General features: G+C 36.6%; 1 protein-coding gene across 3 annotated transcripts in view; it reads right to left on the bottom strand.

The window, feature by feature from the left end:
* Window positions 1–1,529: 1,529 nt before the first annotated feature.
* The window catches only part of LOC138304777 (uncharacterized), a 32,093-nt gene continuing 13,660 nt past the window's right edge, over window positions 1,530–19,962 (bottom strand). The window contains exons 1-7 of one of the 3 annotated variants that reach the window (XM_069245049.1): window positions 18,317–18,594; window positions 12,891–13,044; window positions 11,492–11,640; window positions 10,390–10,519; window positions 7,780–7,921; window positions 2,601–3,333; window positions 1,530–2,212 (exon numbers count right to left, since the gene is read on the bottom strand). In XM_069245049.1, coding sequence (XP_069101150.1) covers window positions 3,133–3,333; window positions 7,780–7,921; window positions 10,390–10,519; window positions 11,492–11,640; window positions 12,891–13,044; window positions 18,317–18,401 — 861 coding nt within the window. In that variant the 5' untranslated portion in view covers window positions 18,402–18,594 and the 3' untranslated portion in view covers window positions 1,530–2,212; window positions 2,601–3,132. Of the gene's footprint in view, window positions 2,213–2,600; window positions 3,334–7,779; window positions 7,922–10,389; window positions 10,520–11,491; window positions 11,641–12,890; window positions 13,045–18,316; window positions 18,595–19,962 lie in introns of those variants that run through there. The other 2 variants (XM_069245047.1, XM_069245048.1) reach the window with 2 other exon arrangements.

Raw genomic sequence — 19,962 nt, 5'->3', positions numbered from 1 at the left:
GGTTACTTTACATTACGCGGCGCGGTGTCGGAGGTCCGAGGTATGACATACTGTACATTTGTATCTATTACCAAGGTCGGGATATTTGACAAGGCAAAGTAAACTTTACAAAATCAAAGTTAAGTGAAGGAGCTGAATCACAGCACCGTCCTGGTGAGAGATAAGTTATCATCTGTAATGTTAATTATGTAACTCCTACAACAAGTCGGCAATGTTTCCACAACCTGTGTTCTACTCGACCCAGAACATCAATATGGAAGTAAATCGACTGTTGTTGTGACTTCTGACAGAACACGAGCCCTTGCCTTTAAACGTCCTTGAAAACATTCGTCCTTGGCCAAGGGACGTCGCGTGAATTTTTCAAATGCTTAATGCTCTTGAAACGTTTGACTAAATTATATGATAGTACATTGAACGTGTTTTATCTAATCGTCATGGTGTTGTTTAAAGGTTTGTCCTTCAAGACTGTAGTCATTGATCAGAAGATGCATTTTGTAACTGTGACGTCAGAGCTCGCTCCGGGTCACTGATTTAGTTTGGCGTGTCCTTCTGACAATCACTGTAGAAGAAGCACATTAATTCTGTTCGAAAAAGAAGCCATTGAAATACGTTGTATAATTTCTCCTTTCATCTAAATGCAGAATTACTGCATTGTAAACGATAACAGTATAAATAAACCATCGTCAGAGGAAAACAGGCATACAAATTAGATAGGAAAATACACGTACAATGTAGCTTACTATACACGTACACTGTAGCTTACTACATGTATACACGTACAATGTAGCTTACTAGTATACATGTACAATGTAGCTTACTATACACATACAATGTAGCTTACTAGTATACATGTACAATGTAGCTTACTATACACATACAATGTAGCTTACTATACACGTACAATGTAGCTTACTAGTATACATGTACAATGTAGCTTACTATACACATACAATGTAGCTTACTAGTATACATGTACAATGTAGCTTACTATACATGTACAATGTAGCTTACTATACACGTACAATGTCGCTTGCTATACACGTACATTGCAGCTTACTATACACGTACAATGTAGCTTACTATACATGTACAATTTAGCTTACTAATGTTTCATTTGCAGGATCAGGAATCATTCATTGAAAAGCACGCAAAAATATCATCTGGACATTTTGGTTGAACTCGTTTTGAAGATGTAAATTTGACAGAGAATTTGAAACAACATATTAACTAGTTAGCTTTGTCAATCACGTGAATTATCCAGATACAGTAATTAGATTAATTCTAATAATTGGCTATATAAATTAAAGAGTATACTTTTATGTTCACGAAGTACATTTATATGTCTTGGAATACTTGGACTCACTCGACATGCACCATGGACAGATAAACATATTATGTTTCTGATTCTCATCTTTTCTGGAATACAAGTCATTCAGGCATATGTTCGAATTATGTCAGAAACAACTTTAACTTTCGCTTTTTTCTATGACATACATATTTATATTCCAAACAAAACACGACAAAATTCGCTAGATCTTAATCTAGAAAGGTAAATTTATTATTTTTTCCATATATATATTTTAACATTAAGTATTTGATAGTGAGCGCCATTTTCTTGTAGACCTTAAAATAGGATGATATGATAAATAAGGTGGGTACTGAATAATTCTATTTGTATACAACTGTACCGTACATTACACTATGGACGAATTTAAGGTGAAGTGAAACAATAAGTTTTACTTGCACGTGTAACGATATACATATACATCAACTCAATAATCTCCAACAGTTATTTGTTTTAACATTTGTCTGTAGTTTAATGATTTTCACTTTTATATTGCTGATTGATCATCTCTTCTTTAAAACTTGGCATGGAGATACATAGTTATACAAGTCCAAGAAACATCTCGACAGATGGCGGTGATTAATGTTACACATATATCAATGACGTCGAACACTTCAATTAATGACGTATATCACCTTAAGATGGCTGAAATAACATTAGTAAATGAATGACAATAATATAATGGTGATACGATTGTTTAGTGCTAGTGCCACACTTCGTCACATTGTCAATATAGTTTATTTTAACACTTGTAGATTGGAATGTTGATTTCATCAGAATGTTGTTCAGCAATGCCAATGTTGTGCAGTTTGTAGCTTCTGTCCATTGAAACTTGTTGCTTCCATTGCAGTAAGGTAAGGCCTGTAGCTAGCAAACAGCAAGAGGATATCAACCTATGTATAAAACATTCGATCAACGCAATCCTCACTGTTGACCAAGGATTTATAAGTGAGTCTCACTTTGAAGTCATTAGTCTTGACCAATTCATTAACTGAATAACCATATTGTAAAATAGACAAAATATAGCATCATATTGTAAAAGAAGTATTTTAGAATATATAAATATCTTTGAACGTTGATCAACACCATTCTCACTTTTGAAAAATTAACATTAACTGATTATATTGTAAAACAAGAGGGAAGGTAGGATTCTAATGTAATAACACCATAAAAGAAGCATTTCAGCTTTATGATCAATGAAATGCATTAGTTTAGTTTTTTTACAATAAAGAAAATTAAATGGTTGTTAACCTACCGTCATTGCAACAATGAAGATCATCTATGCAGTATGCACGAGGCATGCCTATAACACCCCGTCTCCCTACTCCATCTTAACATGATGAGTACTGACTGACCGTCCCTTTAGTTGTAACAACAATCTGTCAGAACTCGGACGTCATCGTAGGACTTTTGTCTACTCATCGTTGATTGAACATTCGAAATAACTCATATTTCCTCACAAATAAGTCAATAAGTCACCTTGAACTTCTGACCACATCATTAGCTCTGTGAACGTCGTCTTGAAGGCGAAATGTTCACAGATAATTTTGTCAACTGGTACAACCTTGCGATGTTGACCAAATCTAAAAAACTATTTCTGTTCCCTGACCATTCGTTGTCCTCTTACGATTGATGGCGGAGCTGTCAGACTACATTTAAGTCACGTGGTAGAGGAGTGATACTACTGAACAGCATCGTAAATAATAAATAACCTCACTAACTGGTGTCAGTTTAAGCAATAATAAATAACTTTGAAAGCCCGGTAGCATAAGTTCATAATATTAAGGTCAAATATTCCGTTCATTGTAAAAAATATGCCTTAATCTAATAATATTCCAACTAATCACAACACATATTATCATCGGAAGGGGCTTAAAAGTAGTCCGACTTCCGGCGTTGTAGGGATCACTCTCGCGGATTGATATCACACGTCGATTGGTACCTTCAGGCGGCGTGAATGTAGTCCTCTGGTAAGTTTCGGAGTAATCCTATAAAATAGTAAAAGATAACATTTAAGTTTTGAACGTCATTCATTTGGCATTCATAGCCAATATGAATGCCAACTGGACAGAGGCAAATCCAACATGAAGCGCGCTAATTTGGCTACAATTTTAAGTTGGAATACCAAAGGATTTTGCATCTATAGTAAATTAATTATTCGTTATTGTCAAGGATGGAACAGCCATTTGAACAACCGTTTTCCTTGATAGCTGGCACGACAATTGTGACGCCACAATCATAATGACGTCATGATAAGCGCTTGAAGTTCATTGTATATATGACTGCCAACTGCGTCTGGTAAGGTTACATAGTGGGACTGCAGTGAAAATGTAAATAGTATATTGAGTTGAAAACATCAATGATATTTATTTCCTACTATCAAACAACACGATCGTCCTTATAATCTGCTTGCGTCGTATTTTCAAGTGCTTTCTAGATCAATGACCATAAAGAATTCTTGACTATTTTTATGAGAATATGTAAATACCATTACAAATGAAGACGAGGTCAGACAGATTGACAACTTTAGTTTTTTATAACTGGGATCTGTTTCAATTGATAGCGAAATAACTCAATCAAAAGATATTTCACATTTTGTTGCACAGTGCTCTAATATTTCATAACTGACCTCCTTAATCATTTGACCAATGTTAGCAAAGAAGATGTTCATGCATCTGAATAATTTGATGATATATTTTGAAATAAAGTTTGCACTAGATTAAAAAATTAAAGTGATTAGATTTTTGTACCTGACATTCTCTTGGAACGAATTCGTTATGTCGCTGATGTTAGAACTCATAAACCATTTACACCAAGAAGGCACCGAAGTTTTCAGTATTCAGTTAAATTCTAATACTGGATTATTTTCCCTTATTACACATGTATCATCCAGACATATCGAAGAGACAAAATTATAAAAGCAAAGATTACAGATTAGTCTAGTATGTCAGACAAAGCAAAGATTACAGATTAGTCTAGTATGTCAGACAAAACAAAGATTACAGATTAGTCTAGTATGTCAGACAAAGCAAAGATTACAGATTAGTCTAGTATGTCAGACAAAGCAAAGATTACATTAGTCTAGTATGTCAGACAAAGACATGAGATTTAGGTGGGACTGATTGGTCAAATGGACAAAACACTGAGTCTCGAATGCTCTTAGGAAAATAATATTTAATAAACGACTTTCTTTATATAACCATCCAATCTCTCACTTCCTATTGATGTACAAGTTAGCGTGCCGCTCCACTAACAATATTATCCAGTTTTAAATTAAATTTTGACGGTTAATTTAAGAAGGGTGTAACGTAAGGATGCAAACAACATCCTCGATACAACTAGGTCACGTGGGTCGTTCTACACACCGCGGTATTATGTCTCCCCGATAAAACCTAATGGGGCCTACACGCTCCTGGGTCCCACCAGACCTGTTTATAATCCTCTCTATCAACACCAAATTCTCTGTAATCTTACATAACTGTTCGGTTTCTTTTTCCTGCACCAACTCTTTTTTGTGTCCTGGGGGATTTCAATGATCGCATGAATTACTTCGTTAAAATTCCTGTGGTGTGTTACTACGGTGCGGTGTAACAGCAGTTTGGGGCTAGGATCGAGACAGCCAACAACTAACAGAACAGCATCGGGTTACTACATATACACAGCCACCCCGCCATTATTAGTTTTAAAACAATTACAAATCGACATTCCACCCAACGATACGCTCGCAAAATTGGCCATCGCGGTAGGTGGGAAATACTACCGAACTAAGATTGTTCATGCGCCATATGCTTTCTTCGGTGCAACGCAACGTGATGAAAAGCATGGAGTTACAGTGAAGAGTAAAAATCGTTATCTTTTGTCCTGTACACATGTGTAGATAGACGTAATCTCCTTTAACTTACTTCAGGCGTTATTTCAATACATATACCAACGGATCAATCAAGTCGCTTTAGATTTGTTTTTGGTGGCTTCTCTAAAGAGGTCACCTATTCATTTTAACACAAATGACCTACTATTCATCATGTAAATCAAGAATATTGTTGTCATGCAATGAGTTGATGAACTGTTGAAAAGTCAATACGCCTATTATGAATGTGATTAAACACCAGAATGCGGCGTTCCCGGGAGCATGCCGCTATATAACGTGGAAGCTTGGGACCTTTTTATGTATGCAACATTAACTTATGACAGAAAAACGACACACCAGAGTGCCTCTAGTGTACAATATGATCTAGGTATTTAATCTATCAACATATTAGTCGTAAAATGAACCACAAGAATAGTGACAGTATCGGTTTTATATTTCATCAGATTCTCCCTTGCTGACTGCGTGATTAATCCAGATAGGGTTTTTTTATTATAAATAATGTCAACGGTAAAAAGCATGCGCGAGGAAGGTAGAGATTTTGTTTCAGAGAAAGAAGTTAAGGGAAACGTTTTTACAGTTTAGAGTGCTCGTCAACCAAACTGTTGTCCACAGCAATATCCAATTTTAATTCAGATGTCAAAACTGAGATTTTCGTATTTAACACTTAATCAACCAAGAACCAAATGATATGTCGTTGAGTGCAAGATACATGGTACATGTATTTTCCTTCAGAACCTTTTTTCTAGAGGAGGTGAATAGAATCCTATTTCGAGAGCGAGTCTAGGAATCGCAGGTGTGAAACGACGGGGGTGCCATGTATGAAGAGCACAGTGATACGAAATATGTGTCAGAATTGTCCCCATGACATCGCCTTCACGTGGTGTGGCGCCACCTAGTGACAGCAATTACCTCCCCATTACAGATCGGGTGACTTTCACGTGTCTTTGAGGATCAGACAACTCAAACGGTCCTCGTGGGAATTCAAGTTGAAACAATATCCAGCGACATACATCTACATAACGACAGGGGGACGTCGATGGTGTTACTTATGTCTAATCTCTACAACGTCTGATGAGTCCCGAGAGGGTCCGAAGCTGCGACCAGAGTCTACAGTCCTTATCCTCCAATACACACAGTGTACAATGAATAATACTAGAACTGCTAGAACAAGCAACCGTCAGTATTACTCGTCAAGCAGACGGACCAAACACCATGAAGATAACAAGCACTTGATTTAAAACGATGAACTTGATATAATCTACATTCATTTACAAGTGTTGATAGACAAAGTAAATACGAAATCAATTTTTGTCCGCCATATAAGAAATAGAACTTGTAAAACAACACCGGGCTCAAATTTCGGAAAAAGACACGTTCAAAATTAATTTGTTCGTATCAAAAAGTCTGGGAAATATAAAAAGAATTACATCTAGCTCTTCCAAAACGCAAGATAGGTAAGCCCGCACTGTTTTCGCGTCTAAACTAGATAGGTTGTTCACATCAGGTTTCATTTTGTCCAATTTCATCTTCAGAACGGAATTGATCTTTCAAATATTGTCCATTACTGTATGTACATGTACTTTTACTAGGTTTGGAGAAAAATGATCGATGGAAAGTAACACAAGCTCTAAACTTTTCGGCACCAATGTCAATGCCTTAACGAGAAGGAAGCAGCTCAATGAATTCTGGAAGGAGAAGCAGCTCAATGAATTCAGGAAGGAGAAGCAGTTCAATGAATTCGGGTAGGAGAAGAAGCTCAATGAATTCTGGAAGGAGAAGCAGCTCAATGAATTCAGGAAGGAGAAGCAGTTCAATGAATTCGGGTAGGAGAAGAAGCTCAATGAATTCTGGAAGGAGAAGCAGCTCAATGAATTCAGGAAGGAGAAGCAGTTCAATGAATTCGGGTAGGAGAAGAAGCTCAATGAATTCAGGAAGGAGAAGTAGCTCAATGAATTCAGGAAGGAGAAGCAGTTCAATGAATTCGGGTAGGAGAAGAAGCTCAATGAATTCAGGAAGGAGAAGCAGCTCAATGAATTCAGGAAGGAGAAGCAGCTCAATGAATTCAGGAAGGAAAAGCAGCCCAATGAGTTCAGGAAGGAGAAGCAGCTCAATGAATTCAGGAAGGAAAAGCAGCCCAATGAGTTCAGGAAGGAGAAGTAGCTCAATGAATTCAGGAAGGAGAAGCAGCTCAATGAATCCAGGACGGAGAAGCAGTTCAATGAATTCAGGAAGGAGAAGAAGCTCAATGAATACAGGAAGAAGCCGTACAATTTTGACAATATCCTTGAAGGAGGAAACTCGTCGAAAACCTTGCTTATTAGTTATAGATCTAAGTCATAATATGAAAGTAGGATAATGATGGATAGGTTTAGAGAATGGATCAATTGTAAAGTGAAAATCAATTCTTGAGAACCGTCATAAATCTAGAAGAATGGCTCTTTTGTCTTTGGAACTGTCCCTTCTGACCAAAATATTTCACTTCTAAATGAGAGTTTTTCCGCTCTGAATGTAAAATAATTTCATGTTCTTGCTTTAAACAGTTTAACTTTGAGAGTTTGGACCTTACCTTTGTAGAGAACACGTGTTTATCACACATCGTACTACTGCGGACCATGGGTTTGGCCAGTATGTCCATTAGGTTAGCCGCCTCTTGACCACAACTCCGGCCAATATTGACCTTTATACACTGCAACATCTGACTCAGGTCTCTGGAAAATAGAAATGACCATAACCTTACAACCAAATTCAATTTGAATTCCCTGAAAACACAAAGATATCAAACCTTTGATAAGATAAAACACATATCACATTATAATAATAAAACTAACCCGTAATCGGAGAGATATTCATACCGTGGCTTATAATCAAATCCAATTTGAATTCCTTGAAAATCTAATGTTATCAACCTTATGATAAAGATATAATCATAAAAGTAACCTGGATCAGAGGGATATGTATATAATGGTAAAACAGTGTTTATTTGTTGTTTTGTTAACTTACGTACAGATATAAAGCAATCGTAAAGTTCTGAAATGGCGACCGACTCCTTTGATATTGACGGCGTATTGTCGGCTACGGTATAGAGATATCTAGTAAAATACAACATATCTTGTGAAATGACAATTAATGACGGTCGGTTATAGCATGGATTTATCGTGTAAATATAAAATGTCTTGTGAAATAGCACTAAATGACTGCACTATGATTACATATAAAGTGATTTGCTCATATCATTGTTTAAAAACAGACGTAAAGCACCCAAAGTTCTACTTATAACTGGGACTTCATAGCTAAAAGTGCAATGTACAGCAATGAAAAATGTTGGTTTCCTGTCGATTCTATTATGGAATGTTGTATAAAACGTTCCTGACATTTTGATTTCGTGGTGCGGCTTTATGCTCCGGCCGTATAAAGTTTGCAGCAATAAAGCGACAGTAAATCCTATTTTATTCCGACATTGTCTTTAAGTTAAACTGAATCTACATCATGCCGGTTTTCCCCGAGAGTGGTTGTACATCGCTGTCAACGCTCGAGACTGATATAGCCGAAATACCAGCTCGTTATCGCCATTCCTTCACACGATATAACATCAAAGACCATGATTTACTAGTCAGAACTCTAAACAAGTTTTCGTTATATGTCTGAAATCTGCAAGGCAGTTTTTATATGTCTAAAATAGATCTGAATCTATACACCTGTGTGCTAGATTAAGTTATATAACAGTAGAGGATATATTTAACACTCTTTAATGAACCTTGGTCCTTTCAAAAAATTGTAAACAATGACCATTTCCAAGGTTGTGAACATTGACCCCTTTCCAAGATTATGAACAACGACCCTTCCAAAATTGTGAACTCTGACCTTTTTTCACAAAACCCTGACGTCACATAGGCATTAACACCACAGATAATAAAGACACTATCATTTGAACAAAACACTGCCACTGGTACCGCTTAACAGCACCAATTCGTCATAAAACACACAACATATACTCAACTAAAGAAGCTACTCGTGCAGTTTGATGATCAACGTATTACACCAACAAACTCCACAGAAACTACACAATATGACGTTTTGGTGAGCAGATCATCGCCTACCAAAGTTGTCCTTTTATAAGCATCTGAAATTTAGATCAGATTCTTGGTACTATATTCTCTTTAGGCCACGCTCCAAAGACGAGTATGCAGTAAAATAAAACTTCACTACAAAGTCAACAAGATATACTCCAACCAATGAAAACCTATGACCGTAGCATATAAATTCCGTCCGCGCGCAATCCTCCATCAAGGTTGACAGCCGTCCAAAATAACCGAAACTCGATAGGTATGGCAACGGATCAAGGCGTTCAGCATAGCTCGAAAGATCTTTAGCGGGGATTAATAAAAACGTTCGACTCTGTTTCTGGACGCTTCAGATGTGCGTTTGTGTATACTTTGAAGTAGTTGTCATGGCAATGAATGGGAAATAATGTAATACATTCAAGTAAACTTAATTTAACAAAAATCCTTTTTACGAAAGACGTGTTGAAAAACTTTCAATGCACTTGCCATCGATTGGAAAGTATTCAGTTTCGCATCTCCTTACTTATTTCAAGATAAGATTTTTCGTTATGTAACTGGTTGGCGGTCACCATCGATCGCCCATGCGACAGACTGAAAAGTCCTTACACAGAAAACCTCTTCTGTTACACCACAGCACGCGCACTGGCATGTTTTACATGCACGTGGAGTCTGATATGATTGACTTAAATTTCCCTGATTTTCCGATACAGCCCTGTTTCCGGGGTATCACTTAAGGATTGTCCTTACTATATTTACATCAGTGACTGAATTGGGTTTGTCTATCGGTATATCAGATAAAATGGTCTCCCATAGGGGATATTATCGGAATCGCACCATCGGCTACAACACTGGTTTGTTACTTTTGAGCTGATAAAGTAATATTTTAAAGAAAGTTTAGCTGTACTTTTACCAAACAGCTCTTTGTGCTATTGCTGGTACCTAAGATATAAAATGTACATTCGAACATTCGATATGTTTGATTCTGACAGGCTAGTGGTCAGCAGCAGTTGAACAATATAGTCATAGTTCACGTTAGTGATGTATAACCGGAAGCTATACGGTTCTGTGACACCGGAAGTGTTTGTTTTGTTTATTACAGAACACGTGTTCCTTACCTGCAAAAATCATCTAAGGATGTCCATTCCAATCTCTTCAGGAAACGACTTGTGGTATTCATGACGTCATTGAAGCAGCGCTCCGAGTAACTTCCGTGCGACATGTAACAGCTCATGTGTCGGGCGTATACTGCGAGTAGATAAAAATGGGGTCTGAGATGAACCGGAAATGATGTCATACAGAACATAGGTCAAGATCACATGAAAAAAAACAACTGAAGTTTATGATTTATCAATGAAAAACTTTGTCTGTTATACACCTGCGGTGTACTTAAGTAAGTCTATTTGCATTGTATAGAGAAGCGAGCGAATTCCATTGATAATGAACAAGAGATCATCCAGTAATCGGAAGCGTGGTCTTCGTCAAAATAGATATTGATCTATATTTTGTACATCAACCACAAGTTACATACTTCGTAGCGCGTGAATATACAATAACGTCATTCGTAAATACATCAGTTTGTCAGGTTAGTAAATCATTTGAAATTCGCCAAGTAGAATGTCTTTTGGAAGGTGAAATGTAAAGTATTTGACGTCGATACTAGAGTATCTTATGATATACTGGGTGTTGATTACAGTGGATGAAGACACACACCTGTATGTATTCTATCACCGGGACTAACACGGACTGGGACCGTATCTTACAAACCCTATACCAGAGATAGAAATCAAACATCGGAATCACAGTAGGAATACGAGTGCATAACTCCGAGTCTGATTTCATCCTACAGGTTTGTTTACGTATACACCAGATAAGTGAATGGCATTTCTCTGATATAAAAATGGTTTTCTATGAATGAAATCTCCCCATTATCCCTGATAGCACCTAACAACGGCGGGATTTCTCCTGGAGGCCCGTCCCTCTCCTTGTACATTCTCACACTAATGTATTTATCCTCATGAGATGGTGTCAGTTATATGATTATGTAAGAAATAGTCATTTATCTGTTTTGTTGGGTACATCAACCGATTTCTGTCCATGTACAAAACATTCTACAACCTTTAACATCATAACATCGCATTGTGCTCATCTTTACGGTATTTATCTATCGTTCTTTACCACCGGAAGTTGGACGTCTTCGGGAAACAAAATGGCGCTTACCTTCGTAGATGTCGTCGTTTTGGCACATGTAGGAGAGTTCGTCTGTAGCACCGTGTAGGTTGACAAGGGGTTTGTTGATGACGACGTGATGGTCCTCTCCACAGTCTGTCCTTAACTGGTTAATACACGACATGGCCGACATGTAGGCGCTGCAATATACATTGTACAGTAATAAAATGACATTCATCACTACACAATGGAATGGTTTGTTAATACTGCCGACATATTGACTCTACAGTAAACACCCTAAACAATGACCGACATAAAAGGCACAATATGGGACATATCAAAACCTTTAATACAGTGTTAGAGAATTAGAAAAACCTACTGTCAAATCATAATAGGTCTACATTTCCTGTCGCCATAGGGAACTCGATTTTTTTTATCATCAAATTGAATAAAATCGCATAATTTAATAAGTTACAGATTTGGATTTGTAAAGATTGATACTTCCAACGCAGCTATTCATGATCAGCAGAAATATTCTATTAACTATAGAAACATGTAAATCATTTTCAGGTCTCCTCCATAGTTCGTCATGTATACATTTTTATTTCCGATTACACGTGTTGTAACACTGCGAAGCTCGCCAATCCTATACGACACGTGGACAATAGATTCTATTACACCCCTAGATATATCACAATGGATATGTTCCGTAACACACCATACCGTGTCCATACATCACCATCTTGGCTATTTTTGTGAGACGAATGCATCAAAACAGCTGTAACACTGTGCTACTTGTAGGAAATTTAACCCATATTCGCAACAAATTCTTAAAACAGGAAACTATGCCACTCGTATTTTGTCTTTTTTTTTTTTAAAATCGTAATTTTAGTATAAAAGTACTCATTTATTTGGAATTCGTATCTTTCTTTTATTGTTCTGTCTAGATATAATAATCCAGCATGCAATACTATAGAAGTAATTGCCTTGATACATAATTATGATGTTGTAAACGTTTTACAATATCGATTTGACTACGGGCGTTTTGACGGGCGTCTTTTTCTATTCAGACACGTGACTTTGGTAGTTATATTTTGGGACTCTAATGTCTATGAAATTATTACGCCGTCATCTCAGCCAATCAGAAGCGACGTTACAAACGGCGACGCCATTTTTTCCTTTATGGGCTGATAAAGTAAATTTTTAAGCCAATGGAAATGCTCGTAACAAGCAAAATTGAATTATACAACTCTAATCTAAACAATTACAATTTATAGTTGTCTTACTTTTCATACCGACCATCGATACAGAAGAAATCATGCATGATATGGCACCCAACACTAAACGTTACTAATACTACATCAAAACTATAGGGGTTTAATAGGTTTCTGAGGAAAAACAATGGGAACAACTTTAGGACCATTTATGGTGTATATCGCCTAATGGTTACCTGCAGAATGCCCTGAGTAGTTCCACGTCAACGCCGGAGAACAACGTCCGCTGGCTTTTCTGCATGTTGAGGAACTGTGTGTTGTAATCACCAAAACAGGAGAAGGACCGCATCTTCAGCTTACTCGGACACATACCGTCAACGGCACAGAACACTGAAACCATACAATTCATCGTTATCAAAAGGTTTTCTAACTTTTGGTGCATTTGAAGTGGAAGCGCCATCAAGTTCTCAACATTTTGATCAGTTTTGGTTGTAGATTGCGACGAGACCGAGTGATATCAGACGATAATTTCGGCAGAGTTCGTCACTACATCGGCAGATTCCGTCACTACATTAGCGATCCCCGGAATTTGGCGATGTTTGTCGAATGTGATACCAGACCCTGTCGTAATATATCAATGGATGAATCTGAACAGCTGCAAGAAGAAAGTCCATTTTTACCTAACCATGATAGGATATAAGGACAAAAATACCTGATGTTTGTGATATGAACGCCACAATTAGGGGGGAAGGTCCGTATATCAGTAGCCGGAACTATTTCTAGGGGCAGGATCAACGCTTAAGTAAATATATAGATAGTATCAATCATGTTACAGAAATACACACAGGCTTAGATAAAATGTCCTATACTAAACCTACAACTTTAATACAACCAGCGAATCTCGCGTTACTCCCCGTTATCCCGAGTAAAGGAATTTCAATTTTGTTAGATTATTCCAGCCGATTCCTACATTTGACTTTGCTCTAGTGTGATATACCACCCGTAGGGAATACCAATAATGACGAATTCCTTAATTCTACTCTATCTGTCAGACATGTTAAATCTGTATCTGGTTTATCTGTAAAAGCTTTATTTATGCCATTTCCATTTTGCAGATTTTCTCATTTATCATATTATACAACGCCCCATGTCTGTAGCTTTTGCAATCAGATATATATTTTATGTTGATGCATTTGTGAAATATGTCCATAAATCTGTGTACTATGAGTATTTGGATATTACTCCACAATAAATGTGCATTACTCATTATAATATGTGTATATCTAATTAATATGTGTATTTATCATTAATTGATGGATATTACTCACCAATACACACTCATGTATGCTAGTATTACCTATCAATATATATATTTAATGCAGAAAAACACAAAAAGATAGGTTTTATTTAAACATGTTTTATTGCGTAATTTTACATTCAATGGGATTGTGCACAATTTTCCAACTTATATCAACCTTCTCCCTATAGAATTAGAATTAATTATATAACAAAGAACACAAAATGGCAAAAATATACATATTTACATGATTTTAGAGAGAGAGACACACACAGAGAGGGAGAGAGAGAGTTTTTATTTATTTTTTATATATTTATATATTTTCTTAATTTATTGATATACGTAAAGGAATAGGGTTTGCATATATTTTGGAATGACCCATATGTGTATGATTCATAAATTTCTGCGATAGCCCTCTTTATTCCAGAGATATGTCGGCTATTTGAACTTTCTCTCATGGAGCAATGCAACGTCACTTCCGGTCTGCGACGTAATCGGTTTTGCAGACTTTACTGGTGCCAATGATGGATGTTCGTCGCTTGTGATGTTGGCCAAATGTTGTTACAAGGAGAACAGTAATCACTAAACAAGATGCCTATTGTACACAAACTTTCTACATGAGTAAAAAATTATGGCCGCTTCTTTACGAGACTATGTAATTAGAAAGTACATCGGCAGAAACAAATGAATCACATTCTTTTAGTCCGTATTTTCTTTTTATTTGTGACGGCTTTCAACAAATCACACCGACATTCCTATATTGATGTATCACCTTGTTGCTTACGTTCTTTCTAGCGCGTGACCTAATGCACGTGCCAAGTCTGACCTATAATCACATCTGTCCTGTGGTCTGACAGTGCTCCCATTTAGCATGGCGATTATTGCTGATGAAAAATGTAGAAATTAGCCGTCTAAATTGCAATGCAATGAAATGCACGTGTCGGCTGTCGGTGATTAAGACATGCTCTGAGAAAAGAGAGTTCATTCTAGCTGGCTCCAACTCAATCATGGCTAAACTAGCCAATAGCGCCATACGATAACATGAAGTAATTGGAACAGTAAAATCTATTATAGACATGTCTGATAATCCGGTGTGGCCAGTTACCATGTAGTCCTACAGTCGTACTTCGTTTAAAATTGTCTCGTGCACTGAAAACAGTTATTTAAGAGTCTGCGACAATATGTCGTCAGTAAAATACTGTCCGGAACAGAAAACAGAAATATCCGGAATTCACCAATGTTTTGTCATTGTCCAAAAGATGTTCCATTTACGAGACGAGCAATCGTGTATTTTGTAGACCTATTTATGGCATATGATGGAAAACCGTTAGACAATTGAAGGATAGATTACAGACGATAACAACCGCTGCACTTTTATCTAATCACGACAAAGGTTGCTGATGCCGTGTAGATCTATATATGGTTTTGTTCTATAAACACCTATGTTCTTTGCTTAATTATCTGTGGAGCATTGTGCCATTAGGGTACGGACGCTAAACGGTAGAGCCAAGCATGATTAGATCGGTGTAGAATCTACATACTACTTTAAGTTTATGATGCAGTAAGGATAACTAAATGCTGCACATACGTAAACGTGCTTGTTTGCTTTTAACTTATCTTCGTATTTGTTGCGCACAGATTTAAATTTTATTTTGGCTTGTATAACAATATCAACACCATTCTTTCAAAGATGAAATTAAATTATTAATTGATTTACTAAAATCTTACATTTAAACACTATGTAACTACACCCATTACTTTAATTTTCAAATTAAAAATTATCCATTTCTAAACTTAACACAAGGTAGCATATCGGGTATTGGCTCTTGAAACGCCTTAACCGGATCCAGCAATTTACTCTCGAGCCAAATGGCAGGTGATTAAAATTCGGATCTCGCTAAATGCTCACTAAAAGCAAGACAGATTCAACAACTGGATCTTGCTAATGCTGAATTGGTAAATCTTACCATATAATAGATTTTAACAATTACATAAAACGTCATCTCACTACACAATCGGATATGTTATACTAACAACCGGATACAGAACGATACTCTCAAAACAGATGAACGATCGTAAACAACCGGATGCAATAATCTATAGCTACTCTCGTATCACTATCACTGACAATGACTTGATAAAAAATCCTAATCTCGGGGGACGTCAAGCTAAGGAAACGTTTGATAATATTGATCACTACTCTTATAAAATCTAACTCTGATCGTGAAGTAGAGGTGTCAATTCCAACGCTTCACCCGTCGACACGTGTCTTTAAGATTGATGATTCCCCATTTCTTGTCGTCATGGAAACAAGTTAGACAACGTTTAATCGACTGTTAATTAGACACAGAGTTCAACCACGAAATGTCAACATCTAACCTTCCAATCCATAGCATAAATACAGCCTGAGTCAAGGGAGATTACTCGTCATCCAGATCAAGGCCAATCGTTTATTTATAGTTTTTTTTTCCACATAGAGAGAAAATGATCAATTATTTCAAGTCAATGTAAAATTGTTATCGCTGATCAATTTGAACGAATATATTTTGAAAATTTAGCATACCTCAAATAATTTCAAGTTGGTGATTTGCTTCTTTTAATAGTTATATGCTCAAATACATATTTTGACTCATTTATACTCCACCGTGTTCACGGTATGGGATCATTTCAACTGGATCTCTTGCGCCCTGTGTGTGAATTAAACTATATTTCTACTGGATCGGCAAATATCGGCTATTATATATTCTAATTGTAACCGGCCCACTGCCTTAGGTACATGCGTACATAATGTTATTATTAGACAATGCTCCCTAGTTATCGTTTGCGTGGCTCCATACAGTAACAGTCCTGTTGCTGTACTCAGCACGATGGTCTCTCGGATACATTTGATCTTTATATATGATCCATCTTATTTCAACAGAAAAACACATATCACAAAACCTATGACAGGTGGAAATGACTAGAAATGAAATATTGCTCTACTGATAACCAATCTCTATGATAAAAAATTCAATTTCTCCTGAATGGATTATTTTGATCCCGAGCCTTGACATCGCGATCGTCTCGGCCAAATGTTTGCCTGTCGCTCGTGCACGTTTCCGCCATCTTTCACAGATTACATATGTTAAGGGCCTTCCAAAGACACCATTACTCGTAAACGCTCTCGTGAGATGACTTTTACATTCTGGCGTTTGATGGAATTAAGATAGTGTGCGTTATATGGCGGGAAAAAGTGGTTACCATCCTTCACCTTCGCATAGATCATGTCTGTGTTTGACATGCCCAATCTCGAACGTTGTCAAAAGCATACGTCTATCTGACAGGACTTTCGCTATAACCTGAACCAAAGGCAATTTCACGCTGATATTTATAGACAATAAACGCTAGTTAAACATCTTATTTGGAAAATGAAAATGATTTTTTCAGAAAACGTAACGCAAACGCCAGTAATAGGGCGCGTCTTTGGAATAGTTTTAAACACAGATGACGCACCACGTGACCTTTTCGGTGACATAAAGTTTCATTTCCGCTGTACTCAAAGAACGATATACACGAAAGTCACATAGTGTTTTGTTTATGTATGTCAAAAGAATTTTACATATGTCCCAGTAATGAATGAAATATATTGTGTAAATTAATTGATTTTTTACATGTAAACTGTAATCATGACCGTTGTCAATTAAAATGAATTAATCATTGTGATGTTTTACCATTTTCATGATACATGTAATTAGTTATTGTCAATGAATTTTCGTTATGTTTCAAAGTGTACATAGTTAGTTTGTTGTCCACATCAATTTACAAATGTATACAATAAACAAGGGAATAACTATGATCGTATCATATTGGTCAGTTATCCGAGTTAGTGATACATTCGGGGTCGCACAGAAATACTCATAAAAAACTTTTTTATAGGAAATCTATTACAACTTATATTGTAAATAATTTGCTTAAAATATCATTGTTGTAGCAACAGTATAAAAAGTGAAACAGAGTTCATTCGCCAGGCAGAGGCGAGCGAATTCAGTATTAGAAATTCAAGAAAGCAGCTAGGCAAAACCAGATGATAACTCAGTATTGTGATAAAAATATCAGAAAGAAAAACAGCCTCCAAGTTGATTGCATAATTTGCGTGGAAATATAAATGTGTGTTCACTATAATTAAAATCACATTTTTTTTCCAAATTGGTCAGTTTATTGGTCACATAATTTATAATTTGATGTTATTAACAATAGTAAGGCAGACAAAAATATTAGAACACAATATTCAATGAACCAAATAACTATTATCTCAATCGATTCTAGCCCAGCGCACAAGCTAAATATTAACAAAATGTCAGTGTGTGTATAATGCATATTACTTACTTGATAAAACAGTGACTATCTTTATATATCCAAATAAATGCAGAATCCTATAAAGAGACGGAAAAAGTTCTTTTGCTACTTTCATTTTGAATCATCTCCAAAGACGGCGTACGTATCACAGTCCGTAACTAATAAGCGTGTGGGGCCAGCACGCGCCCTCGTCGTTATGGTAGAACTAACAGCTAGAGCCGGAGACCGGTGACATGTATCCGTAATGTTCCACGGTCCGCCTAGGTAGGCTGGCAGCGAGAATCTTAATGCGTTTTACTCAAAATAAACAGCTAACGAAATATGAGTGAATATTTTTTCTATACGACCTGGCTGATTGCTGTAGAAAGATAAATGACGGGGTGATAGTGATAGATAATTACGTGAATAAGACTCAGCGGAGCGGGGCACATTAGACCAAACAAATACCGTCAGACAGGGTACCATCTAACGGATAAACCGTAAAGTGATCGGCCCCATCTCCTTTATAACTTATATCGGAATACAATAGAGGAGTGATGGGGAAGCAGCCAGATAGGACGTGTGAATGTCTTGTAAGGAAGGTAGATAACACAATTAGATCATTTAGATACTAGGGTTACAGAAATTTCAACAAATGTCAGTAATTTTCAGAAACACGCGCAGCACTTCATTCCCAAATTAGACCAGCTATGGGTTAATATTTACTTGAATATCGACCTAGCTTTGGGCTGGCTACAGAAAGGAAAGCACTTTTAAATCTTGTTAGGAAACTAATCAGTATGGAAGCAGAAGAAACGTATAGGTAAAATGACGTGCGGTAGGCTATACATAATTACCTAGAGTTTTACGAAGGATACCGCTAATACAACATATGTTATCGGGGATTGTAATCTAGAAGAATAGTCGTCTGCCTTGCTTCGTATCTTTAAGAAAACATAGATAAACATTATCAGGAGCAGGCCAATGTCCAGTGCTGACACTAAGCGCCATGATTCCATGACTCCTCTCATAAACATTTCATCTCGGGTCATTCAACATGAACATACGCTTACATTTTAGCAAAGGAGTTTGACGTTCTGTCAATTATATAGTATATAGTTATATATAAATACCCCTATATAATTTTTATTGTATGTAGTTTTTTTTTAATATGTATACTTTTTAATATATAATGACAGACCGTCAAATTCCTGTGGTTTTACCCATCCGTGTGTGCATTCGTGAAGGTATCTTATATAATTCGATTTGCTAAAGATATTTTTTAATTCTTAATGGCACTCTTGTCTATATGAAATCATTACGCCCTTATCTCAGCCAATAAAACGCGACATTACAAACGGCGACTTCATTTTTTCAATTATGGGTTGATAAAGTAATTTTTAAGCAAATGATCGTCACAATCAAAATTGAATTTTGACCCTGTACAGAGTGTCCATAGACCATTTTTACAGGTTTAGGGGTCTAGATCGAAAATCGGTAAAAAAAAACCCACTCAACCTTTATAAACTGTAACTAATTCTCAGACCCCTGTGAGAGGTAACAGGTGCCTATCGTACGCTGTATTGGCCGTCTTTGTTTTAGTTCTACATATTATATATGTATTTATGTCGTCTAGCAAAACAAGTATCTTAACAAATGGCCAAAAAACCAGATATTTTCACCGGTATATCCTCAGA

This window comes from Argopecten irradians, chromosome 12 (genome assembly GCF_041381155.1).
Source record: "Argopecten irradians isolate NY chromosome 12, Ai_NY, whole genome shotgun sequence".
In the NCBI taxonomy this organism is placed as follows: domain Eukaryota; kingdom Metazoa; phylum Mollusca; class Bivalvia; order Pectinida; family Pectinidae; genus Argopecten; species Argopecten irradians.
The sequence above is the reverse complement of the archived record's forward strand: the minus strand, read 5'-3'. Positions and strand labels throughout refer to the sequence as shown.